At 49.5% G+C, this 20000-nt stretch overlaps 2 protein-coding genes across 2 annotated transcripts in view; both read right to left on the bottom strand.

Annotated features, from left to right (window-relative positions):
- The window catches only part of LOC125959168 (mite allergen Der f 7-like), a 9718-nt gene extending 7994 nt beyond the window's left edge, over nt 1–1724 (bottom strand). Inside the window, exons 1-3 of the mRNA XM_049691978.1 lie at nt 1636–1724; nt 173–302; nt 1–68 (exon numbers count right to left, since the gene is read on the bottom strand). The exon at nt 1–68 is cut by the window's left edge and continues 85 nt beyond it. Of these exons, the coding sequence (XP_049547935.1) occupies nt 1–68; nt 173–302; nt 1636–1724 (287 nt within the window). The remainder of the gene's footprint in view (nt 69–172; nt 303–1635) is intronic.
- The window catches only part of LOC125949769 (26S proteasome non-ATPase regulatory subunit 8), a 594091-nt gene that overhangs the window by 467640 nt on the left and 106451 nt on the right, over nt 1–20000 (bottom strand). The gene's annotated exons all lie outside the window — the stretch shown is intronic.

The raw sequence follows: 20000 nt of genomic DNA, 5'->3' as shown, positions 1-20000 counted from the left end.
CTGTGGATCGTATGGAAGACTCCATTCGTCAGCGCCAGCTCCCCGTGGTAGGTGATCAGAATCGGACGCTGTAACGGGACGTTCGGTTCAGTGCGATGTCGGTGACCGGTGAACAACAACAACAATGCGCGCACTTTTTTTCGGGTGCACGGTGCACATCGTCGGTACTTACGTGTTCGAAGCCTTCCACCACGTCGGGCAACGCCATCGGCACCAGATTGGCGTTCATCCACGGACCCACCTGGATCATAATCACGTCCAGGTAATTGTTCATGCTGGCCGACAATGGACCGTTGCGTGCGCTGAAGGGGAGCCGGATTGTGGAACAAATAAATTAGAAACTCAACGGTACGAATCCTGGCAGCTCCGGTAGCTTTGTGGAAGCTTTAAAATCCCCGACCCCGGGTTGTTGGTGTGTACTGGACGCTGGACCGTCGAACTTTCTGTACCAGGCCTCAGGTGCACTGGTGGACAAAAACTTTACACCCAAAAACCGGAAACCATCGTGAGTCTTTCAGGTGCATGTGCATGTGCATCCGGTATATCGATCCGCAAGGTGGCCCCAAGGAGGATATCCAAATCCTTTACAATATACGTGGCCCACAAAACTTGGCAGGCTACGAAATGCACAGCAAGCTATTTGGCATCTGGATCGGCATGCCCTCGAGTGAAACCGAGAGGCCAACTGGGATTTTCACCCCTAGCAACTGGCATTTTAGGGAGAAGAATGGCCGCTCGAAACTAGCTCTCGAGCACGCGCGCGCCACGTTGGACTCTTTAATGCGTGAACATTCAATGTAATGCGGATAGAGTGACCGGGTATTTGAAGTACTATTCTTTGATCTTCTGCAAACCATCCACACCATTACTCTCGAACGCCATGCGCGTGTTGCGTTCAGCGAGCTAGAAGCGGGAATGTATTGACCATCGCTGGATTTCATACAGACGAAATCACAATTCCTTCCAATCGGATCGGTACTGGAGCGAGTCTAACGAGGTGGGCTTTTTGGGAGCATTCTATGCCCACTCGGGCACATAATTCAGCTCCAATACTGCTACCGTATCAGCAGCCCCTCTGTAATGATGATGATGATGATGATGATGATGGTAGTCCAACTCAAAGTTCAATCGTGTCACCCTCCCCCGGACCCTAAAGCCGCACCAAACGCAACGGCCCGTCCTCCTCCGGCATTGTTACTGTAAAACCATCGTCACAGATTACACTCGGTAACCGGGCTGACACCGGGCAGCCTTAATCCACGGCACAAAGACTAGCTGGAGGGAGTAAACGGGGGGAGGTGGGGTGCTTATCATTTTAATTTATCAAAGTGCCGTTGTTCCGAGGGACAGGTGTTGAGGTGCTGAGTCTGAGCATCGTACAACGTCATCGATTGCCGAGTCCCGCACGACCTCTCAACGCATTTCCCGAGCCTTTAATGTTATTCCTCTAATCACACGAAGTGCACACCGACCGATACGCACACACACATGCACCGGAGGGATTCTCACATCAGCCCCATGCGTGTTGGGATTTGGGAATCAATCCTTTCCTAACTAACGCTGCATTCTGCTGCAGGGGCCGATGGTAAGCAACCAAGTGATTAAAGCAGGTTCACACACACACACACAACTTACGACTCATCCTCGATCTTGGTCAGGACGACCGCATCGGTCAGGGCAAGGGTACACACGAGCCCGAAGGCAATCACTGACAGGATACGCATTATGGCCAGCAAAGGACAAAGGGAGCCTTCTACTACTGTCAAGGGCTAACTAGACTCAACGAATAAAACAAAACCCCGCTGATAGCCTAACGGATCAGCCAAAGCCAAACGTCAACTGAAACCGTAGCAAGCGATTTGATCCAACTTTTATACCCGCCCTCCCCCTCCCCTTACACCTCGCCAATCGAGGGGACTTTGATAAGATTTCTTCTCCTCGCCGCACAAAGAAACAACATCACGCGATAAGATTACCCCTCCCTTTGGTAGGGGGGTCTGTTCGCCCTGGGTGGGCGAACCTCGAGCCCACACGCGGATAAGATTGGCCTCTTGAGACGCATTTATCGGCCACCCAAAACCGCCGCCACCCGTCGAAAACTGAACCGTCGACGATTAACTCGCTCGCTACCGCTGATTAGCACGCGCGGCTACAACGAGATTACGAATCAAAACAATTCGCACACACACACACACACACCTCATGAGACCCCTGCCCATTCGTCTACAGTTCCTCCCCGAAGTTACCTACGTCAGAAAATGTGTCGACCATAACAACACCCATTCACGGAACACCTGGTCCCGGGGAATGGTCATAGATCGATAAGCGTCCTCCTGAACACCTCCCGAAGTACAGAATTCAGTAAATCGATCATCCGGAGTGTTGGTGGTGGTCGGTGGTGGTTCACAAAAACACAAACACCTCACTCCGGTGTCCGGGGCTGCTCCGGCGGGGCGGGGGTGATCACGGAACCACCGGAACCAGCACCAACATAAGATGCTTCTGGATGGCTCTGTTTGGTGGAGTTTTTTTAGGGGTGATTGGAAAAGTTTTACTATTTCGTAAATCAGCCAATCGCAGTAGTCGAGTTCGGTCGGGCACAAACCACGATGACCCAATGGTCAGCGCTTGTTTCTGTTTTTTTTCTTTCTCTCCTGCAGCTATGTTGTGGCCTACGGGGAATGAAGAATTGCTTCGGAACGCAATTGAGGTTAAGGCGCTTCGGCGCTAGCGTCGTGTATTCAAGAGTTCCAGCAAAGAAACCACCAAACCATCCGATGGAATAGCCGCGGTGACAGTTGCAGCTGTCAACAATGAGCCACGAGGCAGCAGGCGGCTCCATTCGACCAGCCATACCAACCGTGACCGCAAGCATCTTCCATTTGGCGTCCAGCATCCAGCAGCAGTCCTTTCCAGTCCAGTATGCTCTGGGCGCAGAAATTATGAATATTAAAAATGAAGTCGCAGACGCCGCTACCCGGGGGCGGCGCAGCACCATCCGCGCGCGATCCGAGTCTGGTCCGGGAGGTCCGGCACCGCCAAGGGGATGTCATTAAAAATGGCAAGTGTGGTAGTCTGTGGCGTGGCGAGTTGTTCCGTCGCTGCCGCTAACGCCCGAAAACCCCGAAACACAACCGAAAGTAATGATCTAGCGTGCCATGTAGCCCCCCGGGCACCGGCTCGGTGTCTTTTGCGACCATTTTTTTGTGTTGCTTCGTTCACTCTCTGCTCCCTTTCTCTTTCGTACTTAGATTTCGTTTATTTTTTTTTTTTGTTCTTTGCCAAAAGGACAGACAAATGAATGCTGTTAGTGGTATTAGTTTCATTTTTGCCTTTGACCTCGAGGGGACGACCACCGTGGCCCACTGGACTGAGCAGCGCAGCGTACCCGTTCGCACCCGTTACTTCCAAACACCTTCTGCACCAGGCCAGGTGCTGTACCGGGGGGGTGCTGTGGTCAAGTGATTTCCCAGGACTCGTTGGCCACCAGTCTGGTCGCTGGTCGTTGGCACCGTTGGTACCGCCGGTTGGCGAATTTAATATAGGTAAACTGATAAAAATGATAATAAATTTACTTTCTAATCTTTATTAATGTTTCGAGTTTCGTTGTATCGTTGCTTCTTCCGCAGTCGCTGCTGCTGCTTGTGGCATGGCTGGACGCTCTCTTTCTCTCTCTCTCTCTCTCTCTCTCTTTCTCTCTCTCTCTCTCTCTCTCTCTCTCTCTCTCTCTCTCTTTCTTTCTTTCTTTCTTTCTCTTTATACCGTAGCGTTAGCCAGCCATTTCCTGAGGACCCACACACTACACTACATTTATGGAAAGCTTTCTTCTTTGTCCAGAATCTGCAACATTCACTATCCAGCAGCATTTTTCCAGGTGTTTGTCTGGCGATGTAGTTCGATAAAAACGAAAACCCAAAATATTCGATTACCGTTACCATAGCCTCGGGTATTGATCGTGTGTTCGTACACACAAACAAACACTCAAGGGCGCTCAGATGCACAACGGCCATGCACGGATTCGGATCTCCGGGGAACACTTTCCGCGTCCTGATTGCATTCCTTCATCTTCATCCCTCGCAGCCACTGCCACGGTGCCGCAGGATGCTAAATGCATTAATAAGAAGAATTATTGTTGAAGCGTTAGTGAATTTCCTTTTCACCTTTTTTCCCACCGATGCGAACCAACGAGTCAATGAGTTTGCTACGGGCATTCGGCTTCAGTGGAGCTTTCTTTATTTTTCTTGTTTTTTTCTCCCCCGGGGAGGGAGGAAATATCCGGCCGCAAACCGGTTCCGAGCCGGTGCGCACATTCCCATTGATGATGGGGTTCGGTTACTTGATGCGAGTCCCTCATCGCGCGCTACGGTCCACGTTGGTCATTTCAATATTTTCATCCCGGGAATCGGTGAATCAGTGACCCGGCAAGATTCGAATTAACAACGGTATACTGCTTGATTACGGGGAGTCGTACCCAGGAATCAACGATACGACTTCCGACTGTATAATCATTACCCAAAAGTGACAATCATTATAAATGTGTGCGAGGTAAAACTGTACTTGGAACGATCATTGGTTAATGGTGCTGATTTTATCGGGATGAATCGGGATCGGCTTCCGATATGCTGCTATTATCGCTATCGTTGAATTATGCAACCGATAAAACCGGAATGAATCATTGCAAAATGCTTTTCAACTAGTGAACTTTTTTGCACTGAAGTAAAACACTTTTTGCAATGAAATCGCCACTTGACTTTTTTTGGCCCTTTTTTTAAATTCCTTTTGTATTTAATATAGAAAGTAATTTGTAGCTCAAAGCGTGAATCAAACATGTTTTTTTATGATTTGTTGTAAAGCACACGAGTTTGAAGGGCGCAGGAATCATAATATGTGCATAAATAATTATGTTGTTTTCGAACAAGAGCTTCAAAGTACTTTTGTATTGCGGAATGTCATTCATATATTGTATGATATTCTAAAATTGATCCAGATTGATTGATGTTGATATATTTAAAATGACATTCTAAAGTTGACTCCAGTTGCAAATAATAAAGATACGTTGAAAAGCCAAACAAGGAACACAATTTATCGCCAGTTAACTTTTATCATCATCAGCCAAATGATGCTTTTGACATTATAACATTGCCATAGAAGGTAGTCAACCGTGACGAATCTTTGGAATACTATTTATCGCCAGTTCATATTGGGTTGCCCTTGGCAACACCAGCTTTGCCGCTGGGTTGCTTCAGCATAAGTTACGACATTTCAATGAAAAGAGACTCAACAGAACGTCCAATCATCCACAGCTTATGCGGAGAAGAATGGCTGCTACTTAAGATGCAATTCATCTGAGGTTGGCCATCTTCTGCTGACAAAACGTACGATCTGTCGCTCACTTTAGTAGAGTAGACAACGGGACGGCATTGCAGTACCGACCAAAGAGGAACAAGTAGAAGCAGAAGAAGGAAACAACAACAACAACAATTGCCGCATTCAATGGCAGATTCCGGACGTCCAGTCCGGCTTCTTACAGCAAACCGAAGTAACGAGGCACGTAGCGGCTTCGCCTCCGTTGAGCATCGTTGAGAGACGAAAGGACACTTTACATATCACTTGCTGGCCGCAAACGGTATCGTAACGATCGTAAAAAAAAAACCCCGGACCGGGAAGCCGAGCCTCTTTCCCATGGGGTGCGGCCGTTGGTGCTGCACACAACGCGATACATATGTATGCACACACACACACACACACACACACACACACACACACACACACACACCTTGAGCTACGAGTGTTGGTCGCAAGCAACGAACAGACATCATGCGATTGTGAAACGTTCCGGGCCCGGGGCGGCTCGGTTCTCGACTCGATTGGCCTCTGGCTCTGGATCCAAGGCACAACCGCGCTCGCGCTCGCACGACTACTTGCCGGACACTTCAGCAAGCGGCCATAAAAACAGAAGACCATGAAATGTGCCGCCACCAGCGTGGTGCCCGCGTGGGGTCAGCCAACGCCGGCCCGAACGCCACGACGCATCGCGTTGCGGTGCGCTCACCACTACAGCTTTAGTCAATTAAAATTGATTAAGATTAATTGAGATCCCGCATACTCCCGGCAGCAGCCTAGCCGAGCCAGGCCGGGCAGAGCCGAGCCGTGGATGGAGGACGCACGACGTTTACGATCCTGCTCCTCCTGCACGACGACGACGACGACGACGACGACGCCGACGGCCATGGTGGCTATGCATAGCCAAAACCTCTAGTACCTTCATCACCACCACCACCATCGTCGGTAGCAGTTTATGTGTTGCTGCACTACTGTACTCACGGTCGTGCGCTGTTGTTGTGTCAAAACGACGACGACGACGGTTTCTTTTCACTGCGCCATCGCCAGCAACATCGCTTCGCTTTCGCAACATGGCCGCAGACGCTGCTAGAGCCGCTGTTCTGTGGAATGTCTACTATAGTGTTCTCCCTCTCCATTTTTGATAGGTCTTGAAATCTTGGGGAGATGCTCGTTTCAAAACACTTTCCGTCGATCAAAGCAGGCCGGTAGCAGCGGAGGTATGCAGAGCGCAGGATATGACGCAATGACTTCGCTTCGTTCGCTTAACCAACGGCCACATTCATATGTTTTCCGTTGACACATATGAAAGCGAAACGAAATCAAAGCAACCCACAGCAAGGCGCAACCCTTCAAACTGAGCTGTTGATGTAGAGCGGGGGGAAGTAATTTAACTTTTTTTATTCAGTTTTGAAACGCCAATTCAAAACTTTTGAAGTATCACAAACCCGCTGTGGTTTGAGCAGTTCTCCAAACCCAAAAACCCTGAGGTCTCCTTCTGTCCGCCCCAAATATGCCGAAATCGCATGGCGCGCTGTCAATGACTTTGTAATCGTAGCTCTTAGCCGTAGCGGAACCGCGGACTCTCTGCTGAAAATCAAACACGGTGTCACATTTTCAAACCGAAACGGTGCACACCAAAAATCCACCACCGACCATCCAAAGCTGCACCGTGACACATTATAGTGCAGCCACACACATAAACCATGACAGGACGAGTCACACAAAATTTGCCCAGATACACCGATACACACCACACATGCACACAACACACGGTCGAAGCAGTCGAGTCAGGAACCTTTTCCGCGATAGCGCATTTTCCCCGCCGTGGCAGTGGCCGTTACCGGCGCTTTTCCCGGGCTGACGAGGCCACGTGACGTGACATAGGGAAGCATCCGCAGCAAAAAGCAGAGAACCGAATAAACAAATCAACTTCCATATCATCTATCATCATCATCATCATCTACTACTACTACTACTTGTTGGTGTTGACGTGGTTGGTGGTGGTAAGGTGTGCAGTTGGTGTCGAGGTACAACAGTGCTGCCTCCTGCCTCTAAGCCCTCTCTCTCTCTCTCTCTATTTCGTTCCCGATGTCAACGTTCAAGTGTGGAACCGGCGCGATGTCATCCTGTACTTCCGTGGCCGTCATTCGCGAATCTCCAACAAGCTCCAACGTACACACACACGCACACAGACAGAGAGATGGCTTCAGGATGCCGAAAAGAAATTCCTCTTCCTACTTCCTGTCTCTCTCTTTCTCTCACATCAAACATGGCAAGGTGAGACCGAACAGACGACAGCGGGCACCACGCCTTTGGCCAACCGTCAACCTGATGCGCCACCGCGTAATATAACATTGGGCGAGTGGAAAACCCGTGCATGTGCATCGTTGTCTGGTTTATTCAATGGCTTTAAATTTATGGAAACACCCGCCGCGCGGTTCGGCTCCGTCCGACCCCCGCCAAAAGCAGGGAGCTGCCGGTTTCGGAGTATGCCAAGCGTTTCCGGTTCGCGTGTGGAGTGCTGCCCTGCGGCAAGCTTCGACTATCAACATCAGCCACCGTGCGCCGCGTGTCTCCGGCCCCAGAGTTGACATTCTAACTCAGTGAAGGCCACGCGAAACCGACACCGGAACCCGTCACCGCACGCGCACTCATCAGCACACACACACTCAACACTCAGCGAATGACGGCCGTCGATGATGTATAGGGGAGGGTGGACTGGCCGCCAGTGAGGTAAAGAGCTTTCGACGAGTAGTGCCATCGACTCATCCTGGCCTGTGAGGTCTTTGCGTCCGCTATTGGCGGCATCATCGAAACCCAAGCCCCGGCTCCCCGGAGGATGCTGGACACTTTTGGGCACAAATTCATGGGGAAATCCTCAAGCTGCAGGTGCGGAACACACACACACGCGCGCAGCATCCGGCAGCATTCTTCTTCTGGATGCAAATGAAGTGACAAACCCCCGGGTAATGGTGACGGTCGGGCCAAATGAAATTGAAACTACCACCAGCGGGATGGACCACCCGTTCTTGGTTCGGAGGTGCCGGTTAGCTACCAAGTTGCTACCACGGGAAGGAAACTTTGTGGCGCGATTTTCGCGAAAATGCTGGCGAACGAGTGGCCAGTGTTTCCGCTTCCTCAAGCACTGTTAAAATACCGCACTCCGAACTGCACACTAATTATGTTTAGATATCGTTTTGCGGTTGCTTGCTTGCGTTGGTCGCCAGTTTTGTCGGCACCATTTAAACCCCGATGCCGAACACCGAAACTTCAATAAATTACCCAACATTTTGGGTATCCATTTGTGGGACGATGTGTGCGTTCTGTGTGTGCGAAGGCGAGGGCAGCGGTTGGGTTGATGCACCGTGTGCAAGGAACGATTAAAACATAATCAAATCAGCCCCGTTTGCAGAGACCAGCGGCAGGCGAGCGATCTTAATACTAAACGTCCCCGTTGTATCGTTAAACGCCATTAAAGGGAAAAGCGAGTGACCTATTTGTCCAAACATTAATATTCAAGAAACAAAAAAATGAGACATAGCACCCTGGGATAAATTGAAACAAAGTTGCGAAAGATAAACCGAAGCGTCGTATATCACACTATGGCCTTTAATAGTTCCTTTTTAATTTAAATTCTTAAAAAAAAATGAGCATTCTTTTTCTATAGATCATTGCTTTGTTGCTTCTTTTTTGTACAGAAAATGCCATCTAGACAGGACCTATACATTAAATGTTAAATAATTTCGTCATTTTTCAGCCAATTTGGACAAGTAACCCTGTTTTAAATAATCGGTCTTCAATTGTTTTGCAATACACTGAAAGTAATTCTTCAGCTATGAAAACTGTTCTTGCTTATGCGTGGCCTCCTCGGTCGCGGGCATAAAGCATAAAGTTTTAGTTTTGTTTAACAAAACTATAGCGAAAATCCTGTGTTTCACATTAAAATGTTCGAACATACCCCCAATTATCGGTAAAAGCTTATTATTTATAAAAAGATATTGGGAAATTTATCCCTTATCGTCTAGCAGCGGCCAGTGAAGGACATCACAAAACATCCCAGAACTGTTTTCGGCAAACCTGCTAAGAAGTTTTCCAATAAGACTTTAGCATGTATTTGTTTGAATAGCCGCAGACAGTAAAAACCACAGAAATGATAAATATCAAAATAAATTTAGCTGAAGTAGTTGGACACAAGTTAATGGTACTCACAAGGAGAACAACGATCGTAACGTAAGGCATCATTTCCCGAAACCGGCATCATCCAATAAGTATAAGTTACATAGAACCTATTTGTACGACAGCAACTGTGACCGAGTGTCCTGTGTCCGTTTTTCTGTGACTTCTCAGCAACTGTTGAAGCTCTTTAAAACCATCATAACGAACACCGAACCGGGCTCTGCAATATTGCAATGGTGTGTAGCCGTGTAGCATCGTTACAAGACCTCAGGGTACGGGAGAGAACTTCAATAAAACCTCGGAACGTCGACTTTCAACACAACGATTGTTCGGTGTAATTACAAAGTTCGCACTCCTTCGTTTCACTCGGGGTTGAATAGGGGAAACCCCGTTTGCCAGGCGCGGTCTAGGTCCGGGAAGGCGGGACACCATAACCGGGCCAAGCGTCGACCGAAGCTTTCGATCGAACCGAGCGGAAAGAATGTCGACCACAAAACTGTACTTATTGGAACCCTTCTTCACCACCGGCACACGACCGTATCTATGTGTGTGTGTGTGTGTGTGTGTGTGTGTGTGTGTGTGTGTGTGTGTGTGTGTGTGTGTGTGTGTGTGTGTGTGTGTGTGTGTGTGTGTGTGTGTGTGTGTGTGTGTGTGTGTGTGTGTGTGTGTGTGTGTGTGTGTTTGTGTGTATAAATCTGTGGAAACCAACGCCATCGCAAACTTGTTCGCTAGAGTGCTCCATGGAGGCCAATCAGCAGTTGTAGCAGCGCCGTGATGCTTCTCATACTCGCCACAAAGGCACACACACACACACACACACACACACACACGCACACACACGGAGCAAACATGCAAAAGAGCTTAGATGATGAGTGGACATGGCCGGCCATGGAGTATATGTTTCGGTAAATAATTCGCCATGCAACATCTGGCCTCTCGTCTGGGGTGGGGGTTAAGGGAGGGACATTGTCCTGTTTGCTGTCGTCAAGTGGGTAGGAGTATGGGCACTGTAAGTGTCATTTGACGTTGTGGTCGTGTACCTAGAATGATGATCGTCGTAGTTCCTACAATGTCTGTGCGCTTGAACCTTCGAACACGCAAGAAGTAAATTTCCTAATTGAATCATCAACGCACACAAAGAGGCAGCCGAAGAGAGAGAGAGAGAGAGAGAGAGAGAGAGAGAGAGAGAGAAGGAGAGAGAGAGCCAAAATCATGAACAATATTGGTAAAGCAAAGTTTGGCCAACAGGATTGGTTCGTCCGAAAAGGTCATTGATACATTCCCGCCACCTCGTCTCGACCAAAAAGGATGTCTTCACCGTCACCGTCTGCACCACACAACGTTGCTGATGAAGCCCTGAGACACTTGAGCCATGAACTTCCGTCCGTCCAGTTTCTCCGACATCGTCGCTGGTGTGCAACGTTACAACTCTCCGATCAACAACCGAAACCGGGACCGAAAAGCTGAAATTTTGTAGCTCAAACCCCGACCGCTCAAACCGCAACAGACCGACCGAGACGGTGGCAGAAGGGAAGGGAGGGGCCCATCCCTAATGATGCACGGGCATGCCATCGTCTCATGAGCTCTCCTGCTGCTGCTGCTGCTGCTGCTGTTGGGGGTTTTGATTTATGAGTTCGTCTAGAAGTTGGTCCGTCCGGTTCTTCGGTGCACGATTTCAGTCGATGAAAAATGGCGAGTGCACCGGGGTGTGGCTCGATAAACATGAATACCACCTCCACCGTTATGATGGATGTGCATCCGTCGCCCCTTGCGACCATCCAAGCAACCATCCCAAAAGCGCACACAAAAGTCGCACTTCCAATGCACGCTCACTACTACGCTACTACTTCGATGATTGCGAGTTCCCTGGCCAGGTTGAGACCAGCTTCAGGTGCCACACAGTGCCACTCCGAATACCGATTCTCGAAGGGCAAGGACTTTGGCTTCTATGCTTTACTTGCATTGTTGTAATTGTCCCAACGAAACGTTGGCGGCACGGTGCCGCGTGACGGTGGCAGCGAAAATAAGAAATCATCAACCTGTCACCCAAACCACGGCTTACGGTCCTTTGGCCAGACTTCTCGATTCTCTCGCTCTCTCTCTTTCGGTTGTTCCAGCCACCCGAAAAACCCGATTCCCTCCTGGGGAAAGCGTCTATCGAGCGTCAGACAACAGACCGTGAAGGGCCGTTGACTGTCTGCTGTGCACCGGAATCGGGATGCTGTTGATGATGATGACGATGATGGTGGCGATGTTGATGAAAAACAGGATCCCCGAGGCCCCGGTTTGGGCATTCGATACGTTTTGAAGAATCTGTTTTCTTGTGTCTCTTGCATATAGGCTCCAGTTCCAGTTCCTAACGTTTCCCAAAGCGCGCTCTCTCTGTCTCTCTTCTGAACGTTAAATGATTGGTAAAGCCCTTGGTTGAATGAAACATTACGCCAGCTACTCCGTCAACCACCGTCAGGCAGCCAATGTTCGATCGTTTGGCAGCAAAAATGGAAGGTAACGCCACTGCATCACTAATACCAAGAATCCTGCCTGGTGGACCAGGACCTGAACCGCCGCAAGCCGAGAAGTTTCCCATTTCAACTTCCGGATCCGTCCGGGGGTTTTCCCCGGGTTTATCGAATGTCTTGCGAGCGAATGAAAGCAGCAGGAACTGCACCCGTCGTTGGGTGGTTTCGGTGCAATGAAGGATGGAAATTGTTGGACAAAGTTAGAAAGCCAAAGATTACCAAGCATCATTAGTTGTGGAACCGTCGATGTACCAGCCCCACCCGGGGGGAAGCTGCTATTCCAACCCTCAGGAACATCCAGATAGAAAGAAAGAGAGAGAGAGAGAGTAGTGGAGTTTGGTCAAGTCACTCGGAACGGTTCATTTCACAGGAAAATGGTGGACGCTTGTCACAACAAACTTTACGAACCTGCGTACCGAGAAGCTGTACCGATCGGATTAATTAGCAAAAACGTGGATGAGTTAGCTTACGGAGTATCCCTTACACCCGGGCAATCCAATACGCCAGCAGGAGTATCCATTTTCAATCCCGCATTGTCCATCAAGAACCGCCATCGGTTCCTCCTCCCAAAAGCAATAATTCAAACGAAACGCTTCGATGCTAAAGAGCTTTTCCTACTTCAGATACTCTCCAGCACCGGGAATCGCTTTTCCCGGGAATGCCGGTGTGGCCATATCGGAGTGGGAGGAAATTAAAAATTAATCCAACTCGCACACCGGCGCACTGAACCATCGCCTTCATCGTCGTCTTCGTCGTCCGTTTCAAAGACGTTTCATTTCGCTCAAAGCGCCGATGATTCGGAACAACGAAATTGTCTCCGTCGATCATCTTCGGCGAAGCAGTTCACCTCTACCTCCCTCCCTTACGAAGCGCTCGTTAACGTCAGACGGAGAAATGATCACCTTTGCCAGCCCAGTCCAGCCCAGGGAGTATTATCACGCGGAGAGAAGAAAGTGCACACACACACACACACACACACACACACACACAGCGAGACTGCGAGCACTTCACTGAGGAAGATGTCACGGTTTGGTACGAAATTGAAAACGATTTTTATTTCGCTGACAGCAGCTTGCGGAGCTTGTGAGTCGCTCGAGGTCGTTCTCAATTGTTCGTTCTCGATGCCACCGTCAATAGACTCCACTCCCGGTCGGCAGCAGCTTAGGTGCACATACACACCGAGCCGGAAACACAACCGGTTCTTCATCATAAGAAATGATAAACTCGTACCGGGCATCAGTGCACCCGGCACCAACAGCAGCACCAACAGCACCAACACCAGCACCAGAGTAGAACGGTGGCCCCAGCGACCACGCATCATTGAACTTCAATTGCAATTTCCGATGCAGTTTTGCATTTCCGTGTGCTATTTGTCCGCTGGTTGTCGGACGGAGGCAGTGGCCACACCGGTCCGACCGGAGCGCTGTACACTCGAAAGCATATTTGCGAGACCATAAGATACGAAACGAAACGAAGCCGATCCCCGGCACTTCCGGTGCGGAAAGCCCCGAAAAGTCTGCACTTCTTCTCATACACCCTCCCGGGGTCAGGAGCGCTCGATGGTGCAAGATGGCGGCTCCCAGGATGCCGCTATCGATGCCCGGGAGGTGGTGAGCACCCATCATCCCAACACAGTTGTTCCCGGGGGGCGCGTGTCTGTTTCTTGGTATGTTCATTTGGTTCTTTGCGCTGCTTCGGTCCGGATCCAACGAATGCTTCAGCAATGCTGGACGTGCGACAGGTCACACCGGGTGTGTTTACCGACTGTGTTCGGTTGCACCACGGTTGCCGCAGGTAAGAAAGGAGTAGACCACTAGCGCCATCGTCCTCGTCCTCGTCGTCGTCATGCTGGGAAGGAAATCATTTATTTGTATCACGTTTTGATACGTTCCTTCAAAGATTTATATCCGTCTGTTCGGTCTGTCTCTCTCTCTCTCTCTACCTCTCGATCTGTTTGTTCCTTTGTGGCGATAAAGCTTCCGCAGCGTTTGAATAGTGCACTACTTTCCCTTTGGTCCTTTCTGCACGACCACGACATACACATACACGTCGTCCTTGACGGTGAAGACCGATTGGTGGTGACTCAGACCAAAGGCCAACGGCAGATCTCCTAATCGGAAGGACAGGTCAGGGAAATTGTTGATTAAGGGAAAGTCGCTTGCTCGGATGCAAAAGCTAGAGCACATAAAACCGTACCGTAGACGTCGGCATGGCAACCGCACACTATGTTGTCAGCACTGTCATCACTATCCGGGAGCCGCGCGCGGTGTCTGGCATCATGGCAGGGTGCTTTTTGATGAAGTTCTGCTTCTTTGGCACATCTCAGCGGGGCCTCGAATGCATGCTGGCACGAATTGACGGACGATTTGATTTGTTGGTTCACCGGCGAATGGTTCGCCGTTCGCCGGATAGCGCCCTTGGCGGCAGTATCCTTACATCGCATCGTCGTCGCTTGTTCTGTCACATCTCTATTTGCTGAGAACGTTTTACGTGCTAACCTTGAGAGGAAAATGGTTTTCCGTCCCTGTTCGGTGAAATTGGCCAATTTTCAAACCAAAGACCGAACCTGGTGGTGAGAGCGATCACGGAGTTTTACTGTCGAAACAATCAAAAACAATCGCCATTCACCGCACAGGGATCGCCAACAATTGTTTGACCAACTAGTTTCAGCACATTTCCGCAAAGCACCGTCCAGCTTTTGCACAGACATACACAGACACACAAAGTTGCGGTCAATGTTCGGTATCGGCACTAATTCAATTTTGTTTTCGAAATGTAAATGCAATGCTGCAGCTGCTGCTGCTGCGGTTGATAAACTTTCCAAAATCCCGGGCCGGCTGCAGCCAGGCAGCGATCGGGAGCAGAAACATCATCGATATACATACCTTCACCTACACCCCTCCCAGCACTGCCGTTATCAACAGTGCTATTATCATCGCAGATAATGCGAGTGCAACTTTTAGCGACAGACCGAAGCCGGGGCATTGTAGATCCGGTAGCACACACACGCACACGAATCGTGTGCCATTTAGGGAAAACTAATACGGCATTTGCATGCAGCTGCAGAGCATCGTGCCGAGCCCGTGGACCGCATCCGCGCGTGTGATTTCGCGGGAGTTTCGCAACGATTTATTCCGCCCGTTCCGAAGCTCCAAAACTCCAAACACCAAGCAGAGCGCGTTCTAATGATATAATCGGCCCTCGTGTGCCACCGTGTGTGTGTGTGCGAATCAACACACAACAGTGGAGCATATTTTATGCACGCCGCGCCACGCCACGCCAGCATAGCATAACTTTACATACGCTGCCGGCACACCTGCAACTGCAAGCGCACCGCTGCACAGCACTGCACTGCACTGGGGAAAACGGATCACAGGGATTGCATGACGGGATTGTATTGTGTGGTCTGGCAAGGGGCGACACCCCACCGGCGAGTGGCGATTTAATTACGAGCGTTGCTCGCGCGACCACCCCAAAAAAAAAAATACCGGAGATCAGTCCCCCGGATACCGTTGGGGTGTCCAGAGAGCCGGGAGCGGCTGGCCAGAGAGAGAAAGAGATGGACCCACCCTCAATATATTGTGCGCGAGGGTGCGGCGGCCACGGGTGCCAGAAACGGTGCCATTGTTTATGAGCGCCAATCGATGGAGCAATATTTATGAATCGCGACTCCATGGAACAACAAAACCCGGACCGGAGTCCCGGCTGGTTCCCGGAGTGTTTGTACGCCGCGTCCCGATTTACCGATTTCCGTTGTTCCGTTGTGCGGTGCCAGGACCTGGACACTGGGGCATTATTAGTTTTGTCGATGCAGATGCAGTACCAACGGAGGGGGAGGTATGGGGTGCGCATTCGCGAGGATCAGGAGGAGTGTTGTTGTTGTGGCTCTGCTCTTTGAGCTGATTAACTCACCTCAAATGGGGGCGCCAACAACAACAGGTTTTGCGGTCACCACCGTTACGGTCCCGGACAGTGCGTGCGTTCCAGTGATGAATTTAATTGCCTGCAACGCAACGTCCCGGCACGCCGCTTTGCCGCCATTTTTGGACCTGCACTGCGGAGTGCAAACGGTGGTGATTCGGGGCCCCGGATGATATGTTCAACGCCAATCGGTTTAGCGCTGAATCACTTACAGTTGCAACGCGCGCGATTGAAACGATCGAAAACGGGAATTTAATAATTGTGTGAATCGGTAAATAAATGCTTTTAAAAAGTATGTCACCGGACCATAACAAGAATTATCGGGCAGGGGCGTGAAGCACATCATTATTCGATAGCCACAAACACTTAATACGCAACGAAGAACGGAAAAAACCAACGCCCAAAAAACGGGGGAATGAACAAAATCCGTTGAATTTAAAGCTTAAAGCTCCGGTCCGAAACCTGCGGTGACACCTCTCGATCGAGTTTGGCAAATTATTATCCCGAAAAACCATAATGGGATAGGTTAGTGGGTGGTGCGGGGGGGGGGATCGACTTCATTAAAGTCGCATAGCTCACCGGGAATCGGGAAAAGGATAATTAATGTAACCGCATCACCTCTCACTCGTGGGCATCCCGTGGTCTCTTCACTCCGCGCTCCGCGTGAAAGGTGTGCCGCTTATTAACGATGATGATGGCGATGGCGATGGCGAGCGGCATTGATGGCCGCGAGGAAAATGTTGCAAATTATTGGTGTCGCCTGCGATTGGCTGGCGAATCATTAATTTCGACATTTATTTTTCGAATTTTATTTAACTGAACCAACGGCAGGTGACTCAAAATTCAACATTCAATATCTGCGCTCACCGGACGGTTGCATTGACTTTCTGGAAAGGATGTTGATTTACCAGGAAATGGTTGGCTGCTGTACGGAATAGATGATGATGTGATTGTTGATACACGCAAGGTGTTGGTTCGGACGATGGGACAGGAATGTTTCCGGGTTTCACATCGGAACACATCGAAACGACATTTATTTCCAAGAAAAGCACTCAATTCTGTCAACTATCATGAATACCGTAGCCGATGGAACTGATCGGAAAAGTTTACTCAGCTGCCATTTTCATTTCACTATCATGAAAAGTTTATCAGACTCAACCATTCGTTTACCATTGTCAAGCATGACAAGAAAGACGACAAATTGTTTAAATAAAGTGTCCTTTTTTGGTACGAACAATATGTTACACTTACATGATTTATATTTCAATTAAATCCTTCGACTCCGACACACAGTAGCAGCAAGCATTCGCGATCCGTTTGATCCGAAAAGGCTTTTAATTTGAATCATTTTCCAGGTACTTTTGGAAGTTGATACCAATACCACCAAAAAAAAAACACCCTGGGATTGTTTCGGGAAGCAATTTCAATTTTGACTATCCACCGAAACGTCCAGCATCCGATATCGTATCCAATGGAAGGATAAAAATGGAACAATACCTATTCCCAGAAGCTTTGGCCCGGGATCGACCGTCGGCACTTAGCAACGTATACCTTCCTCCTGGTAATCATATCATACGTCCGGTGTCCTGTCCGGTGTCCTGTCCGGGTGTCCCTAGCAACCGTATAAATGTATATATATAGAACATGTCCTTCCCGGGTTCCCCCTCCGAAACCGACTGGGAGTTCAAGAGTTCAACTACGTCCGTGTGTGGCCACCGGGAGAAAACACAGGAGAGGACTGCTTTGCTCCAATGTGTAATGTGATGAATTACTGCCATTACTGTCAACGTCGTGTCTCTCGTGGTCCTCGGGTGCTGCTCGGGTCACGGAAGACTCTCTAGCAGCCCAGCCGGGCCGTGTCTTCACCACCCGGACCCGGAGTTCCCATGAACTGAAGGTGAAATATGTGATATTTATGGACAACTATGCTACTCGTTGGCAACTACTACATGGCACCCGGAGCCCGGGCCACTACTAATTGTCGGCAGTCGGCCATCTCCAGGGCCTCCGGGACACACATTGGCCGGGCCGGGCCGGGTTTACCAAACCAGGCCGTAAATGGTAGTCGTGAACGCAGCATACCGTGAAATAACAGAAAAAAAAATCGCCTTCGAGTAAAAAAATCCCAACAAGCGAACAATTTGACCAACACAGTGGAGGTTTCTTTGGACCATGGGGAAATCTGAGGCGGTTGGAACTCGCCGGCGACTCCAGAGCTCCGAATGGAACGCATGAAACGATGGCAGACGTCCGTCCGTCCGCCCAGATTGGTCAAATTTTCCCAAGGTCTTTCTCGTACTCCTACGCGGCTTCCACTCTGGGTCTCCTCTTACACTTCTTCCTGCGTGGTAGTAGTAGTAGGTAGTAGCGTCCTTAAGCTCCCACCGGGAATGGTGCGCTGCACGCCAGGCCTTCCGTGAAATGTTCCTAATTTATTTGGAAAGATCTATTACATCGCAGCCACCGGGAGTCGGAGCAGCACCGCCTCTTTCGTCTTCATCGTAGGACCCGGTATGGACATCGCTTGGTCGCCGGACCGGACCGACTCCGGTGCGACTCCTTGAGTAAGTTGTCCGTTCGTCCCTTGGTGGGGACGACAAGAGGAGCAAACGACAAGAGAAGAATGCAATCACCGGACACCGACTGTGAATGATGGAAGATTTTAATGGCTCTCGATGGACTTGGCAGGCAGTGGCCAGCCCTGGTCATTGTGCGAACCCTGCGATGCGGGGGATGCGGTTGCAGGGAGAAGCTCGAAGCTGGAGTGCGAAGATTGAATCAACGACCATCGGTGATGGTGACAGGGCCATCGGCCATCGTCATGCCCGCGTCCGGTGCAACCCAAGCTTCGACGGTCCCCGGCCAGCCTTTCAACCACATTGTCTTCCATCCTAGCGATGCATTCGAGTGAAGTACTTCGGGACTTGTTTCCTCCCGTAAAGACCGAGCTCTGGAGAATCCAACAAGAAGCCGGCACCGAGCATGCCAATTGCAACTCCCGGATCCACACTGAACCCCCTTATGGTGGTTGTTCTTTGCCGTGAATCGACACGAAACAAAGTAGTGGCCGCGCAATGATGATCCAGTGCGTCTTTCCAGCGCAGCGCTGACCGGAAATGATACGCGGCACTGGATCAATAGACGCCAGCCAGTCAGCCAGGATTGGTTTGGTTTTAGAAAATCGAATTGAATCGATGAAGGCACGCATCGTTCGTTGCGTGTTCTGCGTCGGTTCGCGTGTTCTGCGTTTGAAATGATGAATGCTCTCCGTGCGCTTCTGGTGCTTCGGGGTACAGACCATGGCATGGTTCTAGCATAGTAGGCCCGAATCGCTTGTTAGCTGTACCGCTTCATATGTGTTTTTGAAAAAAAAAACAGTCCAAGTTGGCCGTGAATAAGCATGGATTTGCTTTCGGAATGAGTTGGTTTAAGTTTCTGCCTGTTGCTTAGCTATTGATTGCAAGTAGAGTGATGAGTAATAAGAGATAAGCACCATTTGCGGTTTTCAAATGCTTGAGAAAAGTTGATTAAAACGTCATTTTCGGAGTTTAGCATGTTTGAGCTTCTGTTTGGCAAAGCATTCAAAATGGATAAACTATTTCTGAATAGTGTTTGAGTAGCGATTCTGCGATTTGTTTTCGCAAACGAAAATTTGAATTCGGCAAAACAGTGTTATGCTGCGTTCATATACATAGTTTACTGCTGAACCACGGATAAGTTGTCCTCTTCGCCGTTTTGCTTATTCCGTTTGACAGTACACGGATGCAAACGATGTTCATGTGTGCATGCATGGATTTGTAACGTTGGAACAATTCGAATATTTTTTTGGTTTATAAAAATTGAAGTTAAAATGAAAAATAACAATTAAAAATGAGTAGATAAGGCTGTCATAAATTTCTACTTTATTGCGACTGTTCAACGAAAGGTTTGAATTTTTTCAAAATCAAATTCTTACCGTACGCTTTGCTACTAAAAAAACGATTTTAAAAAGTTAGAAAAACGGAAAGTAGGCGTTTGTACAATGCATCCCAGGCTGCAACG

This window comes from Anopheles darlingi, chromosome 2 (genome assembly GCF_943734745.1).
Source record: "Anopheles darlingi chromosome 2, idAnoDarlMG_H_01, whole genome shotgun sequence".
NCBI classification, from domain to species: Eukaryota; Metazoa; Arthropoda; class Insecta; order Diptera; family Culicidae; genus Anopheles; species Anopheles darlingi.
Note: the sequence above shows the minus strand (reverse complement) of the source record. Positions and strands in the feature narration are given on the sequence as shown.